Raw genomic sequence first — 26,876 nt, 5'->3', positions numbered from 1 at the left:
GAACATTACAGCAGTGAAAAAGAAGGTGCAATTGTAATTATCTGACAGATTTTATACACTGCAATTGGCGAGGTAGCTAAAAAGCTTGTGTTAGAAAACAATAGCCCAAACACATTTACAGCTACCGTTGTTGCAGTATTCACTCCACACCTTCACCCTCACTCAGACCCTCTAAATGTCTCAACCCTAACCCCCTTCCTGCGATCTCACCCAGCTCTCTCAGCCATCTCAAATGAAGACTCAGCATGACTCTTCCATAATCGCAAAATGTGTTCTTTCCCCCCCCCAATCTTTGAACATTATTTAAATGCTCCTCTGACTTAAATGTAGAGAGAGCAGAAACCTTTATCAGTTCCCCACCCTGCCCTCTCCTGAGGTGTAAGGTTACTGTGATAGACGGTTAAGGAAGGTGGTGTTGGCGGGTTTGCGTTGGGGCAGCGGCGCCTCAGACGTCCCTGTAGTGGCAGTGACCTTGGCTTGTGACAAGGCTCTTTGATCTCCCACTGCAGCAGCGTTGGCAGGAAGGCAAGCTTCCTCAAAGCTCTTTAACTCAGCAAAGAGAGATTAGGCCTCCTCTTCAGGGAGGCAGAGCAACGCACTGTTCTGTTTTTTTCCTCCACCCTGACTCACTTTAGTCTTTCACTTTGAACAAAAACAACACAAACACACATAATCACCAGCCCCTTGCAAACACACAGATTGGTGTTGCTGAATGTTGCACAGGATGAGATCAAAGATTCACCTCCTGGATATGAGCGCTGATAATTTATGGAGTCATGCTATTTGCTGTCTTTTTTCTTTTGAGTGCAGGTTGTCCTCCACCCGACTCCTAACAGCCCCAAGCAGTCAGAACTCCACAAGATGACTGTGACCAAGGCATGCCCCGACCAAGATCTGAAGATCAAGCTGGCCATACGTATGGACAAACCACAGAACATGAAACACTGCGGGTGAGAGACTCGCTGCCAAGCATGATGTGGTGATGCTCCTGTGTGCCTTTCATTTTCCATGTGTTTCTTATAGAACTCCAGCCCCTTTCAGCTCCTTGGCCTCATTTCTAGTCACGTACCATGGAAAAATACTGTGAAGTGCACTACTCCCCCTGGTGGATGATGAAGTGTAGTTTAGATTTTTTTCTTTTTTAATTAGAAGGTGCCAAAAAACCTCAAAATATTGAAGGCAGCATAAATCATGTTTCATTTATATAACAGTGATGCTTTTCGTTGAAACACACGTTGAAACACTTTCATAAAATATAATGAGCTATTTGCAGTAGACATCAATCAGTGCTTGTTTCTGTTATGACATGTGGACTGGCTTTTGTCTCCTTGTGTGTGGACGATGTTTTGACAGGTATCTGTGGGCTTTTGGGAAGAATGTTTGGAAGCGCTGGAAGAAGCGTTTCTTTGTCCTCGTGCAGGTGGGTCATCGCAAAATAGTGTTAAAGTGTTCAACCCAAATTGAAGCAGCAGTGACCTTCTTAGTCGAGGTTGCTTCTGTTGGGGCCATTAGTGAGTTTTAAAGATTCCTTTGAACCCGCTGAGTCACAATATTGAGTGCTTCTCCAAGACAAAGATAACATCTGCACGTATTTGTGTTGTTTTTGTCACACCGATGTGCAGGAAAATAGGGCATTCTTCTGTCATTAGAATAACTATTGTTTCACATATCAATTACAGAATTCAATAAGTCTGCTTTTCCGGTTGCTAGTCGTTGATGGTTAAGTCATCGCTGATCCTTTGTGTTGTAGGTGAGTCAGTATACGTTCGCCATGTGCAGCTACAGAGAGAAAAAGTCAGAACCGCAGGAGCTTCTCCAGTTGGACGGGTATACTGTGGACTACAGTGACCCCCAGCCAGGTGAGACAACACACCTTTACAAAGTGTTAGGTCATATAACTTTGAAATGTAGTCAGCTAAAACAGTTCATCTTTTCGGTTACAAAAAATATAATTTAATCTGAAAACTTTTTTTGGATTACTGTAAAATCAAACATTTAAAACATTGTACCTTTATACATAAATGGACACAGCCACAGAAATGTAAGTTCCACAAATATTCTTTTTTCTCTTCAAACATCTCAAAACATTTTCAAACTGAATAAAATGCATTTTGCATCTTCAGCATTTATAGTCGGTCAAATGAAATTACCCTCACAAAAGACTTTGGATATCATTATATCATGATATCATAAGTGTTTTCCTCGTTTTACAGGCTGCATTACAGTAAAGAGATGTGATTTTCTGAACAGACCAGATTGTTCTACTTGTTTTAATACTTATGCACATAGTCAATATATCCACATTACTGATGATTATTTATCAAAAATCTCTCCCTGGTAATATATTATCAAAGTACTAAAAGTCATCCCTACAATATGGTTGCAATATAGCCAAAATGAAGTCTTAAGGAGATTTAGAAATATTGAGATATATATTGTTTATCATGATATAGCCTAAAAATATTTTGACAATATTATTTTAAGGCCATATTGCCTAGCACCTAAAACTACAGGTCCACACACATTGTAAAACACTGACCACTTGTTCTTTACCATCCTGTTGTCTCAGGCTTGGATGGTGGCAGGGCTTTCTTCAATGCAGTGAAGGAAGGCGACACTGTGATGTTTGCCAGCGACGACGAGCAGGACCGCATCCTGTGGGTCCAGGCCATGTATCGCGCCACTGGCCAGTCCCACAAGCCTGTCCCGCCCACTCAGGTCCAGAAACTTAACTCCAAAGGGGGTGCCTCGGCCCAAATGGATGCTCCCATTTCTCAGTTCTGTAAGTAGCTCGAAACACAACACGGTCACTTGAGCAGAAAGCAGTTTTTTTTCATCCACAAAGCAGCGAAAGCTCTAACCCATAAATGTCTCACGCCATGCGCTCCACACTGCAGTCACAAAAACGTGCTGGTAGAACTAACACACAAGCACGCACACACATGCCTTGATCTCTCACAGATCCCTCCAGCATCTGATGGACTTCCACTCATTGTCACCACTCCCACAGTGTTTAAAGGTGCAACTTCATGCTATTCCATCAGTCTGTTCACATGAGGAACAGACTGATGGAACAGCATCAGTCTGTTCACAAGGAACAACCAACCCAAAAAGACTATCATACAGCAGCAGGATACGTCGTGCAAACTTTGCATAAAAAACTAAATAGGTCACCACACATAAGATTTGAACATTCAAGCCTGCTGGGGTTGAATTCAGACGGACAGTGCCAAGGTGTGCTGCTCTCGTCCTAACCGTTAGGTCTGTTTTAATCCAGTTATAGCTCTAGAGGGCAGCCGTGGAGGCACCCGCAGTTCTGAGACAGTTTCTCAGATGGTTCCCTTGACACTGAACGGCCAAGCCAGACAACTTGTCTATAAAGTTTTAACCAATCTGTCGCTGTACTTGCACCTCTAAGCAGCCCACAGGTCAGGTAGCAAAGTGAAGGTAAGACTGTCTACAATAGTGTGGCATCTGCACCAACTTCTGTTGTAATCGTCTCTTGTGTCCCCCCTCATTAAAGAAGGGAAAAATTCTATTATTTTTGTAAGTATGACTGTAAAATTTGCCAGCAACATTTTTCTTCACACAATCTGATTCTACTCAAGTTGGTTTTGACCAGTGCTGTCAGTCCTTTTCTTATTTCAGAGAAATCAGTGCCTCTTTGCCCATAACAACACTAACATAGACCTCTCTGACCAACTGAACTTAACGTCACATACTTTTTACCAATCCACAATAATAGATCCTGCTATTCAGAAAAAACTTTTTGTGTGCATCTTTTGACTCCATAGTTTAATAATTTCTGTGAAAAAAAAAGTCGCATTTTTTTTCTTAGATGAATTGTAGAGAAAATAATTGGCATTATTTACTTCCGCTAAAAATGGACACCTAGGGTTCTAGTAGTAATAATAATAATTTTAAAAAGGCCCCAAGTTTATTTCACTCTCTGTTAATCATTTGGAGTAGAGCTATAAAGACATGAATTGGATCAGTTACTCAGAATCCTATCACATAAATTCTATGTTGTTTCTCCATTGGTTTCTTTGTCCAGTATGTGATCGTTCTTGTGGTTAGTTGACTCCTCTGATGCCAGCTGTTGCCATTCAAAGCCTCCTCACAGTGGCACAGACCTCCTACCCCCTCTCCCTGAAACATTGTGGCACACCACGCGTACATGTTTCACCCCCTGGTGGTCTTGAATGGCACTGGGACCATAACATACACAAGCCCTCCTGACTCTGCTGCAGTGGACTGAACAAGAGTCCTATGAAGGTTCTGAGCAATCTGCACCAACGGAAATAGTTTTCCTCTTCACCCAGTCAACCGGTTTCATTCTACTCTTTCAGTGGTTTAGTGCACATCACATACGAAAGTGCTAGTTAAAAAATGTAGCTTATCATCATATGTCATACTGTTCGAAATCTCTAAAAGATGGCTTAAAGGAGTACTCCAGTGAACAAGTTATGGGACTAAAAAGAGTAAGATATCCTGACTTTTAGTTTGGATCAAGCCAAAAATCACTGGATCCTGTGTTTCCCATAATGCAACTGGATAGCATCCTGAGCTCCCAGTCAGGGCAGAGGAAGCTAGTATGACCACTAGCTGCATGGTTAACGGAGTTTAACATAAGCTACAGTCAGCAGCATTTAGCATATGCTTCCCCCAATTTGTTTTGAGTATGAAAACTTGACCAATTTTTACATATTGCATCTTTAAATTATTTCAGTTAGCTTGAATATAAATAAATGTGGACTTAAAAGGGAACACCTAATAGGCCTTTATGTTGATGTTAGCATGTTTTTATTAGATAAGAAAAAACTTTCTTTTGACTTGCTTAGTTTTCAGACATACGTTTCAAATTTCCCACTGAATGGATTAATAAAAAGGAAAATAAAGTAGAAGGACATGCAGCTCTTCACATGAAGAAAACAGATCCACTTGCGAGGCTGTCACTCCAGGCAGGAAGTGCAAGAACGACTGCGATTTTGCTTAAAAACAGTAGGTAGTTGCAGCTGTTATTATTCCTGGCGCCACATCGTCTCTCCAGATGGAATTAAAATCACAGACCAACGCAGGTGATGTTAAAATCACTCCACCTCCCCCGGAGACATAAATCCAGTGCGAATGAGGCTTAAGACTTGACAACCCTCCCCCAGAGCCACCAAACGACAACAACTTTCAGAAGCGCTTACCGTGTCTAGGAGACTGATCTTATAAAGTCAGTGGAGTGCTCCTTTAAATCACGTTTAAATTATACTGCAAAAATGATTTACTTTCACCGTGTCATCACTTGATTTATCTCAACTTCTCCAGGACCTTCATAGTCTCTTACTTTTTAAAAAATAAAAGACACAGGCATCTTCTACACATCAAACTGACTCGGGGGTTTACTTCATCGGGTAGGTGTATGTGTTTGCCAATATCCCTTTTAAAAAGTAACCCTTCTGTTTGATCTGCAGTCACACCGAGTGACAGTACTTAACGTGTAGCTCTCGACTCCTTAAGTACTTGTCCAGAATCCAGAATGAATAAACTGCAGTGGAGTGATGAGGATCGTAAAATCTCTCTTCCTCCCTCTGTCTCTCTCTCTCTCTCTCTCTCTCTCTCTCTCCCTGTCTCTCTCTCTCTCTCTCTCTCTCTGTCTCTCTCCCTCTGTCTCGCTCTTCTTCTCTCTAATATGCCTCAACATCTGTTGTCAAGTTCACATATCCTCACATGTACTCACACACCACCGCCCACAAACTCTCATGTTGGTATAGGTTGTTGTTTTTTGAGTTGTGTTTTCTTCTTCATGCTTTGCCTGTACCCTTCTTCAGTAATGCAGCTGCTAGGTCAGGGTCTCTCGTGATTGCTCTCCTCCAGCCTTGTTGCTAGTCTTTATGTTATTCTGGTTTGTCCCTTCTTACCCTGCTGTCTTCTAGCTGGACTCAAGGGTAAGTGCTTCCCTGTAGCCGGCACAGCTCAGATAATCCCCGCTGATTATCTGACAAATGCAACGTTCTTTCTCTTCTTCTCTCCCTCTTCTCCTTTTTCACGTCTCGCCTCATGTCTTAGATATTAGTTGATAACTTTTTGTTTTTTTCGACGACCTCAACTCGAGGATCTAAGTATAAGCATCCATTCGTGCCAGCATAGGATGCATGTATTTTATTCTAAGAACTTATTATTTGACTCAGTAATGGTTAAAGTTGATATTATAGTTGTAACTGCATAATTGCCTTCTCTCTTTACTCATATTGGTGACGGGATCCCTCAGAGTAAAGCAATATGATGATAAAACGTAATTAGAAAAGCGCAAGTGCAAATTTCTGATGCTATGAGAAAGATTTAATAGAAACATAAATTTCAAAGCAGTGAGCAGTGAAACTTAGAAACATATCTGATGTTTATATAAAAGCATTAAATGATGAAAGTGTGTATAAAGTGTGAATGATGGCTGTGATGTGAGTTATTTTTCAAAATATATATTCTGTGCATGAGTGAAATTTGTTTTGACACTTCCTAAGTGTTGATCATGCTTTACTTGAGAGGGCTCAAATATTTTTAGTTCTTTTCCTTTGAACTTTTCTTGATGAGAGTTGGCAAATATGTACGCGGAGTATTCTGAATGCAAAAAAAAAGAAAAAAAAGAAAAAAAGACAAGGAGTAGCTAATGCCGCCCCTTCTTACGATAAAATACTCCGGATCCCCCCCTCCCCCTTCCTCTTACAGTAGATGGGCCTGTAGATAGAGGCTAGACCGGTGTTACACCTCCAGCAAGGAGAGATCTCATTTTGATTTCTTTTGACTGCCCTTTGTTTGCCTGAATAGGAGAACACCTGTGTCATGTGTCCATACTTTTGTACAAATACAGGAGTTTTCATTCATTTCCCCCCCGTCTCCCAGAGAATGATACAGTTTTGCCTCTGTCGGCTTCATGCTATCTACCCATGTACTTGCACCAAATTGTATTGCTACCCTTATTAGAGTTCTCCGGTAGTGGTATGCCTGTTAGTGTGCTCTGTAGAGATCATGAATACACTGCAACATATTCAAGTATTGTCAACTTGCAAATGCGTAGAGAAAAAAAAAAAAAAAAAAAAAAAGGGAATGCCAAAAAAAAAATAAAAAATAAAAAAAAAATGCAAATTTGAAAATGGGTCTGCAGATGTGCATGACATTTAAAAAGCTCATTGAAAAAGTCACACTGTTTTCCAGCATGTGATAATTTATATATGTATGCAAAAGTACTCGCCTATTCACTTTGGGAATCTGGTAATTTTATTCATGGTTGAAGTCATTACTGTAAGTGATAATGTTCCTGTAGTACTGAGTGTATTCTGGACTTAAACTCCATTTCCTCATTTAATCCAACCAAAGGAGATGTAGCCCACTCACTATGTGTCATAGCCCAACCCCAGGCACCTTCTCTTCACTCTATGGATGGTTTCTCACTTTCTCAACACTGATTCAACATCACTCCCTTTGTAACTTGAGTGATTCTGCCTCTTGTGGTCATCTCTTTTCTTACTGCACCATTAAAAGGTTGTCTCACCCATCAGGATCCTCTTTTCATCCTGTCACTGTCTTCCCATCCAGCACTCTTGCCATCATCTTCTCTCTGTGTTTCTAGATCTGACGTGTTAACTCTCCTTCTCTTTTCCATCACGACTTCCTGTTCCTGTCTCGTCCCTCTTCCTCGAACAATCTCTTATTTCGATCTACCACATTTTACTTGTTGTCTCGCAGGTTTTCCTTCTCAGATTGGAGTAAATAAAAGCTCATTTTCTGAGGTTTAACCCTCTGTAGGTTCCTATCTTTTTTTTTTTTAGAAATATCAGTGAATGTTTAGCAGCAGTATTACACTCCTTTCCCCTTCCCTCTCACTGACCTGGAGGTTGACGGATGTCAGTTTTTCTCTATTCGGTTCCCCTGGCCCTGTCCAGCGAAGAGCAGGCCTCCAGCTCCTGACCCCACCCCTCCCACCCCCACTCCCAAATCATCATCACTCATGTCAGTGTCTCATGGACATGACACCTGTCACTCATAGAAACTGCATCTCTTATCTATTTTGAGTCATCCTCGTTCCCATCATGACGTCTCTGACAGCTGTGTTATTTATCCAGCGCAAGACATTACAGTCAGTTCAGTTAGTAGATGTTCGTTCAGAGAAGTACAAGAAATTGATTATTCCATCAATGTTTTCATCCCCCATATTTACTGAATTTCATTATAGTTTCATTACTTTCCTTTTTTGTTTTTACTTTACGCAAGTTGATGTTACTAATATTCTTTCTTCAATGGATTTCACAAAGCAGGTTTAGTATTTTTTAAGTCTGAAAGTCTTCTTGATACAGAGAAGGTTAATGGCAAAAGTTATGAAGCAAGACAAACAGTAAAAAAATCTAATGAGTATGGTTTTCTAGGATTAATAATAACTCTTTTAATCACTTAACTTTTTTCTTGAAATAGCACTTTATGGTGTGTTCAGATAATTATTCTTTTGCCATCTTTCTGTCTTTTTTATTAGCACACGTCCCAATATTTGTCAGGACCTGAGTGACATTCAACAATTGCGAATGGCAGAATCTATTGAATACATTAAGAAGAATGCATCTAATTCTATTGAACCAGCACTTTTTCAAGCACGCTTGGGATATTCAAAGATTTATTTCCCCTGCAAAACATCAGGGAATGTGACATACGAAGATGCATGCATGCACATACAATAGAAGATCGATAGAATCTCATCCACCAATACATCAAATCTCTTTACGCTGTCTGACACAATGCAAGTTGACAATGTAAGCTGTAAGTGTTTATAATTTGCCCTTAGAAGTAGCAAAACAGAACTCCCTGGTGTTTCTGTGTTGTGACGAAGACTTGCTGTTTGCCTCCGCCTCACTGATGTCCTCTCCTCTGAACCGTGTTCTTTCCCCTGTGCCGTTGGCCGGATAGACGCTGACAGAGCTCAGAAACATGGCATGGATGAGTTTATCTCCGCTAACCCCTGTAGCTTTGACCACGCCTCGCTTTTTGAGATGGTGCAGCGACTCACGTTGGACCACAGGCTCAATGACACCTTCTGCTGCCTGGTGAGTGACTCTCTGATACATTTATGGCAGTGGGCTGAAACATGCGGTAATGTAATCCACATTTGTGTTTGCGTGTGTGCAGGGATGGTTTAGCCCAGGCCAGGTGTTTGTCTTGGATGAGTACTGTGCCAGGAACGGAGTTCGAGGTTGTCACAGACATCTGTGTTACCTGCGTGATCTACTGGAAAGAGCAGAAAGTGGGGCTATAATTGACCCCACTCTTCTTCACTACAGCTTCGCTTTTTGTGCCTCCCATGTCCATGGGAACAGGTGTGCCCTAATCCCATTTCTTAAATATGTTTGTACGTGAAATTGCTGATAGGGCTGCATCCAACAATTATTTCCATTGGCAATTAATCTGCCAACTATTTTCATGATTAAACGATTAATCATTCATCACTAATCCTGTTCAGCATTCGAACAGGATTTGAAAGCACATTAGGATCACAACTCATTTGAAACAAAAATAAATTGTATTGCTTTAGGCAGACTGAGTAGGTGGACACCATAAACACAGGACACGAGCAGAATAGAAAAGTCATCCTCGTCAGAAGCATCCTAGGCATTTATTTGTCTCCCATCTATATAATTTTGCCATGCTTATGTTTATTTATGTTTTTTATGTCAAATTTTTGCTTTTTGTCTGACATGTGTTGTCGTTAATCACTTGCACATCTCTACACATTTCCTTGTTTTCTACCATTTTTCTTTGTTATCTTTTCTCTCTGTCCTTTTGTTGCCATAGTCTCTTACTGTCCATATTATTCATCCTCCCATGCGTCTGTTAAAGTCAGAGAGGGCAGCAATTACTGGGGGCCCCTGGGCTATGAGGCCCTAATGTCCCCAAAGAGCTCCCAAAGCCCAGATCCACGCACTGCCTCTAAACAAGCACGAATATTCAAGTTTAGAAAGAGAAAGGATTCCAAAAAGCCACTCTTTCCAGGGCCAAAAAGGTGAGACATTGTGATGTATTTGTATGTGTAACACAAACTAAACTCAAGAAACAAATCTCACACAATTTGCATACAGTTCCTTGGGGGGCTCGAAGCTTTCAGCCAGTGTCTATTTATTCATTTATTTTGCTCCCGTCAGACTCAGACGAGAGGTTGCATAACTTGAACCTCTGCAGGGTTTCAGCTGGGTTAAAGTATGTGGGTGTGATCCTCATAGGCCAGACGGGCTGAGCACAGTGAAAGTGGACGAGAAGGAGCGCTTTGAAGACATCAAGGAGCGGTTACGTGTCATATTGGAAAACCATATTGTAAATTTCAGGTAACTGGCAACAACAGCGCATTACCTCGAGTCACAAAATATTACACCTAATGCTGTTATTCCGCTGTTATTACATTTAATGTCTACGTCTCCCCCTGTAGATATTGTTTCCCCTTCGGTCGTCCAGAGGGAGCACTGAAGGCCACTTTGTCTTTGCTGGAGAGGGTTCGTAAAGATTTCTTTCTTTAAAAAATTGTCTTTTCTTTCCCTGTGGAACAACAACTGTGATATAATGAGAACCACGTTACGTAATTCCTCTATAATGTGGCCTGCAGGTCCTGATGAAGGACATCGTGACTCCGGTTCCACCAGAAGAGGTTAAAGGAGTGATCCGTAAATGTTTGGAGCAGGCAGCTCAGCTCAACTACGAGCGGATTAAAGAGTATGCTAAAATTGAAGGTAACCAGAAACACACAACCCGACATCAACACAATGACTGCTGGAGTGAGTGTGTTAATGATGTCATGATAACAACATCCAATATACAATCAAACTGGTCATTAAAATTTCACTTTGAATGGTTTCAGATTGAAATGCTCAGTCAGTGGTTGAGTGTGGAGTAAAACGGGAATAAAGGACTACAGATAACTCTTCTAGTCTTCCTATTATTTGTTACTCCAGTTTGTGATTGTACTTGTCACTGTTATTTATCGTTTTTTTTACACAAGGTGAACTCCCTTGGTATTCGGTATATCTGTGTCCATATTCCAAATGATTTTGTGGCATCCCAAAATTATTTGTGACACTTTTTTCGGTCACTTTTCTGTCTCTTAGTGCAATAACTCTCTCCTTTGTTTCAGGCCTGCTTTAGCTCTGTGCTGTTCTGTAGGTCAAGTTGGCTTTTGTGTAGAGGTGTGTGAGTAAAAATGCATTCAAATCCAAAGCCCTGAAAATCCGTCGATGTGCTGATCTCTCATTGTGCCTTGACTATTCAAGCTGTGTAGTATCTCGGCCTCTGACATTTTGATGATTGGACTGTGAGTTCAGCTGAATGTTCCCTTTGACTTCCAGCTCCCAGTTGATGCACAACACTCCCCTCCACCGCTCCCATTATTTTACTGTAGCTGTTACCTCTCTGATTCCTCCAGCTGACTCTGCCCGTCCCCCCTTTACACCCCGGCCTTGAAATGCCAGCAGCTCTCCTGTCACCTCTGTCTTATGACCTCTATCTTCCGTTCCCTCGCTGTCTGCGCTGCTTTTTTTTTCTCTTCCTGTCCTACAGTTGTGGGCTTTGCCCAAGTTATCTCTTTGTTTGACCTCTTGACTTGCAATGTGATAAGTGGCTTTTAATCAAAAGAATGCTGGGATTGAACACCTGCAAACCAGCATCGGCCACCTGCATGTGCTTGAGACATAACAACATGGCCTTTCTTTACTGGCATGGATTACATATCAAAAATTACATCAATGGCAAGACATTGTATAATGTCTTATTCTCTCTTGCTGTGTCTTTGCATATTTACATGGAAAAATTGATGTTTTTTATGCCTTGAAAGAAATCCCTCAGGGTGCTAAAGATAGTAAGGATCTAACCCTTACTATCTTGCCATGCTGTGTGAATTTCTGTCCTCTTGAGGCGCCTGGTTAAAAAATAAAACCAAACATTTGGCTTTGCTACCGGGCCTCCTGCCCCGCAGAATGTCGTTTTCACCTGGACAGCCCTCTTCCCATCAGCCTCTGACCTCTAGCCTTCCCACCTCTGACCCCAGCCTCTTGCATGCCCCGATCCTTTTTTATAGGGAAAAGGAGGGAAATGTATGAGCACCCTGTCTTCTGCTTGGCGTCTCAAGTGATGGATTTAACCATCCGTGAGTACCTTCATCATCCTCTCCCTACCCACCCACTCGCTCTCTCCTCCTTCTTTTCAAGCGCTCTTTCACCTCCATCCCCCCCTTCTACCTCTGCTTTCTCCTCAGAGATGTTGCTGCTGCCATGCTTGTTTTTTATCTGTGCCTTTTGTCTGTGAGTGTGAGTGGGGAGCGCACCAGTTGAGAGATCTGAGCACTACCACACTAAATCAGTCGGGGGTCCTTCTTTTTTCTTTTTCTTTTTTTTTTTTTAGTACCATCTGTTTGTGATGGACATGAATGAGCAGTCTGGTCTGTAAGCTTCTTTCTTTTGGTTGGATGCCCGTTCCTTTGACTTGAATGCATTTTTACATTGCTTACATTGTTATCTCCTCCAGTCATTTGGTCTGATCATGTGTCAGTGGTGTGCTGTGCTGAACAGGTAGGCTTTTTTTCCCACCGTGACACCAGAGATAGTGAAGGAGCATCTGTCGACAGAGCTATTGTATGGGGAGGACAGGAGAGGGTAGGGTGTATGGACTTCACAGCTCCTGTTTGTGTGTTAAATGGATTCAAATCAACTCAAGTCACTCAGTGTGTCCTGTCGATGATCTGGCAGCTGTTTGTGTGTCTTACCTGTTTACAGTAGTCTGAGCTTTGTCTGTTTGTTAACAAACATCTTATCACTATTTTAATTTTCCAGTTTTCCACAGGCCAGTATTTCAGAGTTTCAGTTTTTTTTTATTGTGTGTCTGTGACGTTTTGTCTGTTGCCTAGAGAAACCTCACTCCCTGGAGCTGAGATCGTCCCAGCAGATTCTTTGAAAGGGTCACATGGTGATGAATGACAACTCTGAGCTCCAACCCCCTCCCCTCCCTGTAAAGTGATAATAACCCCAGAACAGTGCTTATTCTAAACATCTCCTCTTTATCTTTTCTCTCTCTTTTTCTCGCTGAAGTTGAGAAAGGTCAAAAGGATCAAAAGGATCCAGGTGAACTTAGCTTGTGGTTTAGCCACAGTGCACACAAACATGTACACACACACACAGACCTGATCCCCTCACACACATGTATTTTGTGAATAGATGCATGTACAGAATTGACTTGTTACACATTTTCCTTACAGTATATTATACACACATGTAATATACATTGAAGTTCTCAAATGTCTTGGCATGTTTTAAGCATCCCTTTTTATAAAGTAAATACGCAGAGATTGTATTACTTTATATCATTCCAGTTGTGGTTCAAGGCTGTTTAGTTTGTTCTTGAAGTTTTATTTCCATTTAGTTCAGCTTCAGTGCAATGTCCTGTGCATTATATGGCTGTATGTGTCTGAAAAATATATTAAAGCAACATCTTTGCATAAGTAGTGTAGAGTAATACAATCTCTTACGAAAGAATAAGTCACATATTTGCCTACATGTTAAAGTAAAAAATAAAAAAGAGACATAAGCAACATTTTTAATGTAACACTCATCATCAAATGGAACACATATTGGCATACATTTCAACTAAGGATCATCTTTATGACAATGGGATTGTGTATGTACATGAGTTTTCTTAATGTATTATATTTCATTATATGATCGAACATTTAAATCAAATTTATCCACCGTTTGAGACACTTAAAGGGTCAGTTTAACCATATTCCAAAACATAAATAAACAAAAAACTCTTCCTACTTTGTGGTGTGTAGTCATGCAGATAGTTACGGTTTTATTGTAATTAACACTTCGATTGCTCCTTAACTTTACTGTCCCCAAGAGATGAAAAATTGTGCAAAACATCTAATAAATATAATGGAACTCATTTGAGTGCATCCAAGGCCCAAGAGTCCCCTTTAATTCAATCAGGCCTAATCCAACATAAATTACAACGTATTTAAATCCCCTTGATCAAGATTTTTATTCGGATCTGCATCAATGTGACTCATATATACCAGTCACCTACACAGGCCTTATTTTTTCTTACAGATCCATGCAGTATTCCCTAAAAAATTAAGTCAAATGTTGAAAAATTCCTGGATCCGTCCCCTTATACGGATCCGTACCACAAATTAATGGGGTCTATTCTGGGCCGAGACCTATCCTCTGTCCAAGTTTCTTCCATTCCTTCCATTCAGTAGTTGTTGTGTAATCCTGCTGACAAACCAACCAAACAGGCCAAACAGACACGGGTGAAAACATAACCTTGGTGGAGGTAAAAACTTTGACAAATAGAAGCTACAAACCCATAACACAAGCCCATTTAAAACACTTCACATCAAGTGGCAGCAAAAAATAAAACCTAGAATACATCTGTCTATATCCAACAAAATACCCACCAACTGAAACTATTCGCATGGCTAAATACCACCAGGGTTAAAACATTTTTTGGCTTGTTTGTCTTATGTTTCTTGTAATTTTGGCAAACTGTCCCTTTATTACTCTACAGTAGTCAGACACATTGGATATTGGTGTTCTGTGTTAGAACCTGATCATTTTAAATGCCATAATAGACATAATGTAGATGTTCTACATATCATCTGATGATAATGCATTAATGGTTCTTATGAAGCCACAAAGGCCCCTTATGCTTTTTTTCTAGACCAAACCGTATAAACATCAGATCTACCCTTCGAAGGGCATTACGACCGCAGAATATATAGTTACTGTAATACAAATCCATGTGATCCATCCATTAGTGTCGATTAGATGTCCCTGAAGACAATGACTCTAGTATTATTTCAGCTTGTTGGATGTCTCAGATTTCCCCCAATGATGAACTCAACATGAAGATTGAAAGCGTAACCATAATCAGGGTTTCTATTTTACAAACAGGACCCCAAAATGGATACATACAGTATTTCTGTTTGGCTGGAGTAGAAATGCCTAATATATTAAATATTTGAGAAAATGCTGCTACTCAGTTAGATAATAGTGGAAGTGACAAGAGACCCCGAGTCAGAATTATAATCAATAGACGACTAGTGTTTTATGTAGAGTTACGTATACATGTGCTTTTGATTTCAGATTTGTGTAGTCATTCAGTTCCATGTTCAAATTATTCGCATATCATATCACACAAACGTACTGTTTGAAAAATCCCATTTCATAACATGTAACTGTCTTATTATGAGATCATTCTGTCAGCAAAGGTACAAGCAAGTGATCTGGAGCTTTTGCAAATTATAGACCAACGTTGATATTGTAAATGATAAGAAGGCCAACATCTGCTTTTAGTGTGCAAAACTTTAGTCAATGGCACTGTAAAAATATTCATTAAAACACGTGAAGCAATTCGTTCAAATGATTGAGAACAAGTTTCTGAGATAACAGCTGATTTAATCAACCAACACATAATGCACATAATCTGGAGTTATATAAAAAGATGAAATTCTGTATAATTTGGAAACGCATTGCAAAATATCTATTTACATTAAATTACTTTTGTGCTAAATTTCATTTCAATATGCTTTTATATATTTATTCGTTTTTAGAGAAATGTCTGCATGGATATTGATAAAGTCATTATAGCTTTTTACTGATTTCACTTTAAATCTACAGGAGGACTAAAAAAAGAGTTAATGGAAGTAAATAGGGGTGAAATGCAAACGAAATTAATTACAGAAATAAATATAGAAGGAAAAATTTTTAAAATAAATAATAAAATGGAAAATGAAATGTTAAAGTTGTGAAATAAATACAAAGTTCACTAAATACAAAGTAAAATAAAGACAGAAATATCAATTTATGTCACATTTTATAAAGTAATCAATGCCTACATACAAATGCCTTATTTTTGATAGTATTTTGAGTGCAAATTATTGGAACATAATTTATTAATTTAGCCATTTGTTGATATCTTTCTTTATTTTTGATTTTGGCACTTTCGGTTCTCAATAAATAGCAACATAAATAGTAAGTAAAACAACGTAAAATAGACATCCATTGAAAACGTAATGGAAAACTTTAAACAGAATTAATGAAATATTTTTGCAGTGTCTGCTCATGAGTGTTTTTTCTACCATGCCATGCAACAGCTCCTTATACAGATGGCTTATTCAGTACCGCTTCATAATATGCATGTTTCTGATGCCACTTGCACCTCCATCTCGACGCCACTATTCCTGTGCCTGATACTCTTCCAACATAAGTCTGATTATCCTACAACCACATCAGCTCTGTTGCTTTATGTCATGCAACCCTAAAATGCATATAAATGAGAAACACGCTTTACTTGTTAAAGGGGTTATGGTAGGTAAACATCACAGTGTAGGTGCTGTGTTTATAATTTTATAAAACAGTCAAAAATATAGACAGAAAAAATCTTCTGAATAGTCAAAAAAAAAAAAAAAAATCCCCCTGGAATCCTTCTCTGTGCTTGACTAACCACTCATCCCTCACCCTCATCCTTTTGTCTCAGAGAACGTAGGCCGCTTAGTCACGCCTGCCAAAAAGCTGGAGGAAACAATTCGCCTGGCGGAGTTAGTCATAGAGGTCCTCCAGCAGAACCAGGAACACCACGCGGAGGTGAGTGAGAACCCTCTCCTCCTCTCCTCCTCAAAACACTTTCCCTCTATACTCTCACTCTTATCTCACTCCGCCCCACAACAGGGAGTTAGTCTTATTATCAGTCATTCTATAAATAAAGCTGCTTTCATCTATGGGTAACGGAAAAAAAAAAAAAAAAAAACTTCCAGAGATGAATTTAATTTAGGAAAGCTCTAATTGGTGTTCGACAGACCATGGCTGCATGGATTTAGAGCGTTATGTTTGAGCAGAGACTGTAAATTACACAGAAAATGATATAATGTGTGCAGTTCTTTCCTCTAATCACAGTTCACAGCTCAGTGTTGCAGTGTTACATAACCCGCTGAAAAATGGTTAATATTTTATTCAAGGTAATCCAGACTAAACAGAAGGCAAGAGGGTAAACAGTAAAACAGGTTGACAAACATTACTCACACCTTCTGCGTGCTCCTTACATGTAATGAAAAAGGTTAATAAATTTATCGGTTTAAAAATGTTTTGAAAAAGTTGCCCTTGGTACAGTCAGGACAAAAATAGCCAGTGGTGGAAGAAGTACTCAGATCTTTTACTCAAGTAAAAGTACAAAAACAACAATATAGAAATAAACTATTAGAAGTGTGCATTTGAAATCCTGGAGAAGTATTATGAACTAAATACACTGAAGCTTCAAAAGGGTTGTTCGACCCTATATATTAAAAGACTACAGTACATTATCAGAATAAAGGTCCCATATTATGCTAATTTTCAGGTTCATACTTTAATTTAAGGTGTCCGTTTACATTATTAGCATTATTTTTGTCGTACTGTCACACATTGCTGCAGCAACTCTGTTCACCCTCTGAACACTGCATTTTAGTGCCTGTCTCTTTAAGGCTCCCCTTTGCTCTGATTGGTCAGCTCTCACAGGCCTGAGCCATGGCCCGGGGTATTGACTGTAAAAGTGTGACATCACAACCTTACAAAAGTTCCAACGGCTCGTTAAAAGTTTGTGAATACGGGCTGAGTGCATTTCTATATGAACTCAGTGTTTTGATACTTTCACAGTACTATGCAGCATCGACACCTGCTGTAGAAAAAGACATGGGAATCTAATTTTCTACAATATGGGACCTTTAATATTGATGAATCAATGAGAAAGATGATAACGTGAGATGAATAATGGGGTCATAAAGAAGAAAAAACTAAGGTTTTGTATTTTTTATTTTTGGATTATTTCTAATCTTTTTCCTTTTTTGGGCAAAAAATGGATAATTGTGTTTTCACCGCCTCCTTATGGTTATTCAAATGAAACCACATAAGAAGTTTAGACGGGAAATTACTCAATCACGTCTCAAACATTTTAAAAGGGTTCAAAAGCAAAAACATTAGAAAGCTCTGGTTGAATTGATAACAATTAATTGTATTAATTAATTGTTGTTATAATCTTCATTTTTGATTCTTGAATGTAAAATCTTAATCTGAAAACCATTAACTATAAATGAAGTGTAGTAAAAGTGTTTGTGGGAAATGTACAGTGGAGTAGAAGTATAGCACAAAATGGAAATACCCAGGTTAAAACTGTACTCAAGTACATTACTTGAATAAATGTTTCTTTCCACCACTGAAATAATCCCGTTATTGCACCCTGCTTGCTGCTATAAACATTGAGCTGATAGAAAAGCATGATGAGAATGTGCAGTTGTGTAGACCTGAAGGTGATCCAGTGTGATCTTAGAATATACAGATAAAGCAGATTTATTCTATCTCTCTGAATATGCTTGACAGGCGGCAGTCACAAGTTCTGGAGATCAATCGGTACAGTATTTTTATTTCTTTCTCCTCTTCAGTCCCCATCACGACCCCCCTGTATGGCATGTGCGCCACTCTGGCAACAGGCACTTTTCTAGACACAATGAGCTCATAGATACTGTAGCAATGGGTGGGTTTGTAGGCCATAGAAGTGAGAGCAAACTTGTTTTAAAAACTGAAAGGCACTTTTAGCTTGCACAACATAATTGTGATCATAAAGCATGTTCATCGGGCCATAAAGAGGTTTCCTTTTTCTCCAAGCATGCTGAACAGTAAATTTCCCAAAGTATGCTCCATGTGAACCTTTTGAAGTTTGATCCACCATAAACATTTGTTTCCCCTCCATCCAGCGATTAATTTCACAGTCCGCACTTGTTCAAGCATTACTCCCCCAGCTTCTCCTCTTCCATCCCTCTCTGCTGTCTATTCTTAGTTTCAAAACCCTTTAAGAGAAATGCCTCAAAAATACATTATTGTTCTGTACATCTTCCTGTGTCCTCACTGTCATATGATTGATGACTGTCCAAGCAGGGAAAAGAGGTATGTAGTGAAGTTGAATGAGAAACTCCTATAATGCTCTGTGCATGTCCAGTAGCCGTGCCCCTCCCCTCTCAGCATCAGTTCACTCCCTCAGGATTGGTGATTGATACGGCTGCATAGTTACAGCACTATAGTCCTATCTGGCTGAACACTGGGTCTGCCCCAGAGCTCTCAGGGTCCTGTATGTGTCCCTTAACCTCCATCAAAGGTTGGAGGCCACTCAGCCTGCCGACCTTTGAGTGTTTCCCCCCTCCCCTCACTCGTTGGAAGCTTTTACAGTCCTCCCCTTTAACCCATTACAATAAAAGTATCTCTCCTTGAATGTGATGGAGAAGAGCTTTGTTTGCTGCCTGTTTCTCTAACACTAGAACTGTCAAGCTTTTTAAATATTAGGAGCGGGCAGGTAAGTAGACAGGTAAGTAAGGTTTTGACTGCCAATGTGGTGGTTGGGCCAAATAGGAAAGTAGCTGAAAGACTGTAAAAAATAAGAGCATGCAGCGTAATTTGGAAAAGATCAAGCTTAATTTATTGAACTTGGCAACATGTTAGTCTGAATGATAAGCAAATAAGCCAAGCCAAGACTGCCAGCAAAGCAAATACCGTACGTCTGCTGTCAAAGGGCGAGGAAGTCCTGACTGTGCTGGAAAAACGGTCGGCTGAATCCCACAGACTTACTTAACTAATTGGAACAGACGCACTCCGACACTAGAGATGCTGTGTGCTGCAGTCTTTGGTGTGCCTACTCGAAGATGTGCATGAGTCACATTCGCATCTAGCGGGCTATGGGTTTGTCGGTGATGTGAATGGTGGACCCCCTCATCTCCTAGCTTGAGAGAAAAGCATGCAGGGAGCTCCACATTTGCATGAGAAAAGCACCTTTCCCTTTAAACCTTTATATAGATGCTGTGATGAATATAACAAGGCACGAACATGCAACCCTACTGTGTGATTCTTGTGCGTCGTATAAACTTGACTTACAGTTAATCCCACCTTTATGTCCCGGTCAATGAGAGCAGTGGATTCAGTTTCTGAGTATGCAACGGGAAACACACAACACACACACTCACACGCCACACACAATACACAAGCAACAGCAGACAGGTATGACAGTGTGTCCTTTCCCTTCTATGAAAACTATGTTTGAAAGAACAAAGCCAGCGATCTACATACAGCATGAGACGAACATGAATACTGACAGTGGGGCATTTAAAGGGTAACTCCATCAAAGACACGTGCTTACTTGTTTTGGAGGGCACCGCTGCAATATGTGAAAAGAAGGTAGTATAACACCTTTTGTGGCTCCAGAGGAAACTGCTTCAATAGCCGCCAGTGATGTCACTCAATGGCTAAATTGCACTGTGGGTAATGTGGGTGCCAGCCAGGTTTTGAAAAGCAGTCCACTGGTCTAGTGTTGCTCTGCTACAACACTGCTGGACGTACTATTGACCGTTTAAAAACTAATCAGAACAGCAGAACCAGAGATATCACTGTTTTTATTCCACACATTCTTCTTCTTTTCAAAGCCTGGCACCTACATTACCCACAATGCAACTGAGTGACATCACTGGAGGCAATTTATCACATTACATGATTCTTCCTCTGGAGCCATAAAAGGCTTTATACTACTTACCAGAGAAGTCCTCCCCAAGACCTGTAAACACACTTTAATTTGTAAAATTGGTGGGGTTACCCTTTAATGCATTCTTAAAGGACGAGTTTTACATTTTGGAAATGCTTGCTGAGAGTTAGATGTCAGTTAAATATGAAGCTATGGCCAGCAATCGGTTAGCTTAGCTTAGAATAAAGACTTGTTAACTGCTAGCCTGGCTTTGTCCAAAGGTAAAAATAAATACTTGTAACGCTCATTAATTAGGAAGTTATATCCTTTTTGTATAACAGTTACGTATTTATTGGCTGGGCGCAGTGACTTCCTGGACATCCTGGTGGTTCCAGGAAGTTTCTGTGCCTGGACAAACAATAGTTTTACCCTCCATAACCCCCCTTTGGTTACATGCAGGTTAAACAAAAAAAGATATAATGTTTTAAGTAGTGAGCTTTTTTTCAACTTTTGGACAGATCCTGGCTACTTCTTCTTCTTCTTCAGCCTTAATGCTAAGCTAAGCTAACCAGCTGCTGGTTCTAGCTTCATATTAAGCGGACGTATGTGAGAGTGGTGTCATATGGGAGGCTGATGAGGGTGAAAACACTGAAATATGTGCTGATAAACATTTACATGTGCACACACACACTGAAAACATTAATGTACGTACACACTGAGCATGCACAGTTTTCAGTGTGTATTTTTGCGTGTATCTGCACATATTTCAGTCTTTTCTACCCAATCAGCGTCCCATACTTTCAATCTTCTCATCTAACTATCAGCAATTAAAGCATTTGAATATTTCCCTAAATGTTGAACTATTCCTTTGCCAAACATTAACACACATAGAGCATACACAAATCTAGTGGTATCTCCTTTCAAGACCTGATCAGCTCCAGTTGTGTGTATTATTCCCTCCTTCCTTCCTTGTCTTTCTTCCTTGTGTCATCTCATCTCTTAACTGGAACCCTGGTTCACCTGTTTGCTTTTCCGCATGCTGTGTCTCTAGGCGTTTGCATGGTGGACAGACCTCATGGTGGAGCACGCAGAGAACTTCCTGGCCCTTTATGCCATCGACATGGATGCCGCTCTGGAGATCCAGTCCCCTGAGAGCTGGGACAGCTTCCCCCTCTTCCAGCTGCTCAACGACTTCCTCCGGACAGACTGTGAGCTCCTGTCCACACATTTTCTTTTCTAGCCACTTCAGGTGTTTCATGCTGATACAAAGACACTAACATCTTTCTGTCACTGCCCCTTTTTCGCACAGATCACCTGTGCAATGGAAAGTTCCACAAACACCTTCAGGATCTGTATGCTCCTCTGGTGGTTAGATATGTGGATCTGATGGAGTCCTCCATTGCTCAGTCAATTCACAAGGGCTTTGATCGAGAGTCCTGGGAGCCTGTAAAGTAAGGAGCCTCCGTCTTTATAGCTAGGCTGTAGGATGGTGGGAGAAGCAGTGCTTTTATATTCCGATGACAGACTGATTGCGCGGAGGCTGAGATATCTGGGAGAGCAGCTTTATTGTTCACCCAGGCTTCCTGTAGGTTCACTTTTAAAGAAGGAGCCAAGAGTGGGCTGAATAACCTATTTTTTCCTCTGCAAGAAATAGGTTATTTATTCTGAAAATATTCTTTGACTAATGTATGTGTCTAAGTAATTTCTCTCCGACACATTGGGGTCAGGGCAACACCTAATATTTCTGTTGTTTTGTTTCGTGAACTAACCTTCATAATGTGTGCTTTGACATGTTGCCAGAAACAAAAGGCCTCCAGTCTGTTATGTTGCTGTTTATAGTTCATTTGTTGTTGCTTTCACATTTTGCTTTTGCATTTTTTAGATGTTCTAGTTAAGATTTATTAAGGTAAAAGGTTTTTTCTTGGTCTTTATTTCCATTTATTCGTTTCAGTGTTACTTTGCTTCTCGTTCTTGCTGCATTTTATACAATATATGTGTGCGTCCTAAGTCCAGCTCTCTTTACTCTGTAGCTCTTTGTATAATGTGTGTCTAATGTGTGTTACTGTACGTTCCTGTCTTCACCTAATTTCTGATTTTACTTTAATGATGAGTGTTACATGGCTTTCTGCAGCTCCCACACCACTGTTATGGATCCTTTTTTCTTTTTGTCTGTCTTTTCTGCAGGAGTTTAACAAGTAATCTGCCCAATGTGAATCTACCAAATGTGAACCTCCAAATTCCCAAAGTACCAAATCTGCCAGTGCCAGTAGCAGGACTATCAGTTAACCTTCCACAAATGCCTAGCTTTTCTACCCCGTCATGGATGGCTGCTATATATGACTCTGAGTGTGTATTCAACAAGTTTACTTTAGAAATATTAAGCCAGCAGAGACTGCCTTGGTATGAAGATGCTCTCAGCCAAAGATAGTAAGAAAATAACACATTTTACAGTAAAATTACAGTAAAATGCTTCTGTATGGATCCAACTGAACAAAATCTAAAATCGCATTGCGCAAACATTTAGTTTGTCTTCTCATGTGTGAATACTCTATAATTATGTCCATGTTCATGCCAAGAGCTCTCTGAGAGGTGTTAGAGTAGATGGGGTTCTGCTTTCTAAAATGAGAGGCTGAAACGCTCTCATTTGTCTCAACATGCATGCTGTTGAGCTGAAGTGCGGAGATACAGGCCAAAAAACAAAAATATACATTGATACCACATATTGTCCGCATTTGAAAACATTTTCAAGTTCTACAAAAAAAAAAAATGTATCTCCTAAGAGTTGTTGTCCACAGACATTTGCTTTTTTTAGCGAACTGTAGCTCAGTCATGGCCGTAGGTTCATCTCTGACCTTGAGCACCTGCTAGTAGTCTGATTGGAAAGGTTGAAATGGGTGGGACTGGAGGTGATGGCACGGAGAGGCCGGGCAGATGGCGTTCATACCTCTCTGTTTTATCACCTCCCCTCCCGACTCTTTCCTACAGCGCTTTCCCAATAAGCTCTACTCAGGCTGGCCCAAATGGTCTGCATGGTTTGTCTGGTAATTCCTCCAGGGGCCCCACCAGCCTGGGGACATGGATGTTGAGAGAGGGCCTGTGATGAAGGGAAATCAATTTGGAGATTTTTTTTTTATTTTATTTTTTTTCTGTGGACCATAAATGCTCTTTTTTTTTTTTTTTTTTTTTTTTAACACGCCCTCCCTCACTTCTCCATTCCCCCCACTCCTTTGTCTTGACACAGTGTGATCAGCTGCTGTATCTGCAGTGACTTTACCTGCATGTGGCCACTTCACCTCCCAGTCAATAATCATACTCTGCAGCATGGTTATTGATTTGTTACACTAAAACCCTGCCTGCTCCTTTGCACCCATACACTGACTGTCCAGAAGCATCCGAACAAACTGGAAATGAGACAGACATTTGGACGTAGCAGTCAGTGCATGGCCGGAGTAAAATTTGACTGTGTCCAGGTGTGGAGGAACAGCATCCTCCTCCTCCACACCTGCCACAACACACCCCTCCCCCCAAACACACCCCTCCCACCCTCCCTCTCGTCATCAGGGTGACCTTTGTCTTCTGACCTGTGTGTGTGTGTGTGTGTGTGTGTGTCGATGGCAGTAACGGCTCCGGGACGTCGGAGGACCTCTTCTGGAAGCTGGATGCCCTCCAGACCTTCATCAGGGACCTGCACTGGCCAGAGGATGAGTTTGCCAAACACCTCGAGAGTCGCATACAGCTCATGTCAAGCAACATGATCGAGAACTGCGTCAAACGGTGTGTTTTTGTGCGTGCGTGTGTGTGTGTTTGCACGAGGAGAACTTTCAAAACCAGAAATACTTAGAGGCACTGAATGCTGAGAACACCTTACTGAAAATTTTATATTACAGTGCTCATAAATATTTCACTTGCGTTGCAGCACTAGGATGGCTTTCGAGTCCAAACTGACAAAAAGCAGCAAGTCCACAGATTTCCGCATTTCTCCAACATTATGCACCATGTTCAACGTGATGGTGGATGCCAAGGACCAGTCAGCTAAACTGTGCGCAATGGAGATGGGCCAAGAGGTAAAAACTTCACCTGGGCAGTGTTACAAAAAGTCAATTTATTAGTTGCATATTTAGACAATAATAGCAGACTATATATTAGCTGTATATTTGCAAGAAGAAAACGATATGTTAAATTCATGTTTTCTCCTCTTTTTGCAGAAACAGTACCACACCCAAATAGACGAGCTGATTGAGGAGAGTGTGAAAGACATGATCCAGCTTCTGGTTGCAAAGGTGCGACTGTAAATCAGCTGTGAAGAGAAATGCAATACTTAGAGCAGCTCCTTATTACGAGTTATGATTATGAGCCATGCAAGTGGCATGTCGCTCCGTCTGTGGGACAGTCCACTACTTCTGTTCAGATGGAAATATCTCAACTATTTGATGGACTGGCGTTACATTTTGTACAGACGTTCATTGTTTCCAGATGGTGAATCTTATGACATGGGTGATCCTTTGATTAGGCATCGGACAATATGAAAATATTGTGCAAGTATCCTGGCCAACATAATTGCAATTCACAGTATTATCCCACTTATCTGCAAAATATTCGTAAAACTTTAAAATTGAAAGCTAAAATGGCATGAATGTGAGTGTTTTTTTATCGCAATCCACGATAAAATCTCATCACTTTGATGATCCTGATCTTACCTCTGGCGCCATCGTTGGGTCAAAATTCAAATAGCCAATTAGGAAGTGATAAACTTAAGATGGTGAACATGGTACTGTATAAACATTAAACCTGCTTAACTTCAGTATTTTAGCATACTGACGTTAGCAAATTGTAAAATAGTTGATTATTTACTGTTTTTTTCCCTCGTTTCTCAGTTTGTTGCCATTCTGGACGGAGTGCTGGCCAAGATTTCCAGATATGACGAAGGAACTCTCTTCTCCTCATTCCTTTCATTCACGGTGAGATGAAGCTTCTCTTTATTCAGTCCCTCGCTGCCTCATTTTCCTTAATGGGCCTGAAATGGAATTGTTCAGCAATATTAGGGCCTCATTATGGTAAATCGATACTCTTTGTATCGCACCAGAATGAGTTGGGTACTGTAGCAACTAAAGATGGCATAAAATGCCTCCTCAGATTGAAATGATCCTTACTGTTATTTACTTATTCTTTGGTCGGATTGGATTTGATCTGTTCCGGTCTGATTTTTGAAAATAAAAAAAACATGTTTATATTTGTCAGAGTAAAATTTAAGTCATGGATTTTAGAAGATAGAAAGAAAAGATAAGATTTAAATTTTCCTCTAAACAACATTTTGTTTTGATTTCAGGTGAAAGCTGCCTCTAAATATGTGGATGTACCTGTAAGTGCAATAACACCCCACCTCTCCGTGTGCTTATGAGTTCATGTGTGATTTCCATTTACAGTTGAACAAAATACTTCATGTTTCTTGTTGTAACCATCAACTATGTTTCTTCGCTGCCTTTTTTATTTACAGTTTACAATTGTCCGGCGTTTGCTTCTTCCCCTCCTGACCCTGCTGTGTTTCCGCTTTACAGAAACCTGGAATGGACGTGGCCGATGGCTATGTGACCTTTGTGCGCCACTCTCAGGATATGCTTCGTGATAAGGTCAATGAGGAGGTGTATATAGAAAGGTTATTTGATGTAAGTAAGATGCCGTCTCCTCCTTACAAGAAGGGAGGGGCCTTCCAAAATGTGGCAAAACAACAGGGCAGAGAGGGATAAGTCCCATTTTGAGACCAGGAAATGTATTTCAACCTGGCAGAAGAGGCTTTTCTGATCCTCTACCCCTCTTCACTTCTCTCTTTCTGTCTCTCTTCTCTCTGAACCTCAGCTGCTGCCCTCTGCATTCTGGTGTGCATTGCCACAGTGCTTTTGGGCCTTTGTGTATGAAAAAAAAAGGAAACTTTTATTTTACAAAGAGTCCATAAAAGCATCCTCAAAAACAGGATTATCTGAAGCAGTGCTCTCTGGAAAGAACAGAACTCTCCATAGTAATCACACGCCAGCACACCAACTTATATTTTTTCGAGCTCACCACTGTACTCTGTGCTTTCAGACACTTTCCACATGAAGCATGTCAGCCTCCTGAATAAATGACACTCAACCTTCCTGGCTTCAGTCCACAGTGGAGCACCCACACGCTGGGTGAAGGATGCTGCTGGATGGGCCAGGGTGACTTAATGATGTCACAGTCGGAGGCTGACATGTCGTATACCCTTGGTCTGTTAGAGCAGTGGTTCCCAACCTGGGGTCAAGACCGCACTAAGATGTCACAAGATAAATATCACGGGATGACTCATTAAAAAGAGGAAAGAAATT

At 40.5% G+C, this 26,876-nt stretch overlaps 1 protein-coding gene across 7 annotated transcripts in view; it reads left to right on the top strand.

The window, feature by feature from the left end:
• cadpsb (Ca2+-dependent activator protein for secretion b) overlaps positions 1–26,876 on the top strand; it is a 75,278-nt gene that overhangs the window by 41,542 nt on the left and 6,860 nt on the right. Inside the window, exons 8-28 of one of the 7 annotated variants that reach the window (XM_084349662.1) lie at positions 811–950; positions 1,354–1,420; positions 1,751–1,859; positions 2,570–2,782; positions 8,941–9,077; positions 9,160–9,347; positions 10,248–10,349; positions 10,451–10,514; positions 10,625–10,748; positions 13,095–13,127; positions 16,543–16,649; positions 18,414–18,443; positions 21,587–21,743; positions 21,845–21,986; positions 22,720–22,881; positions 24,154–24,309; positions 24,452–24,599; positions 24,741–24,815; positions 25,410–25,493; positions 25,862–25,894; positions 26,091–26,198. In XM_084349662.1, coding sequence (XP_084205788.1) covers positions 811–950; positions 1,354–1,420; positions 1,751–1,859; positions 2,570–2,782; positions 8,941–9,077; positions 9,160–9,347; positions 10,248–10,349; positions 10,451–10,514; positions 10,625–10,748; positions 13,095–13,127; positions 16,543–16,649; positions 18,414–18,443; positions 21,587–21,743; positions 21,845–21,986; positions 22,720–22,881; positions 24,154–24,309; positions 24,452–24,599; positions 24,741–24,815; positions 25,410–25,493; positions 25,862–25,894; positions 26,091–26,198 — 2,379 coding nt within the window. The remainder of the gene's footprint in view (positions 1–810; positions 951–1,353; positions 1,421–1,750; positions 1,860–2,569; positions 2,783–8,940; positions 9,078–9,159; positions 9,348–10,247; positions 10,350–10,450; positions 10,515–10,624; positions 10,749–13,094; positions 13,128–16,542; positions 16,650–18,413; positions 18,444–21,586; positions 21,744–21,844; positions 21,987–22,719; positions 22,882–24,153; positions 24,310–24,451; positions 24,600–24,740; positions 24,816–25,409; positions 25,494–25,861; positions 25,895–26,090; positions 26,199–26,876) is intronic. The other 6 variants (XM_084349666.1, XM_084349664.1, XM_084349663.1 and 3 more) reach the window with 6 other exon arrangements.

The sequence above is a fragment of the Pagrus pagrus genome, assembly GCF_965226575.1.
Source record: "Pagrus pagrus genome assembly, chromosome: 3".
NCBI lineage: Eukaryota > Metazoa > Chordata > Actinopteri > Spariformes > Sparidae > Pagrus > Pagrus pagrus.
Note: the sequence above shows the minus strand (reverse complement) of the source record. Positions and strands in the feature narration are given on the sequence as shown.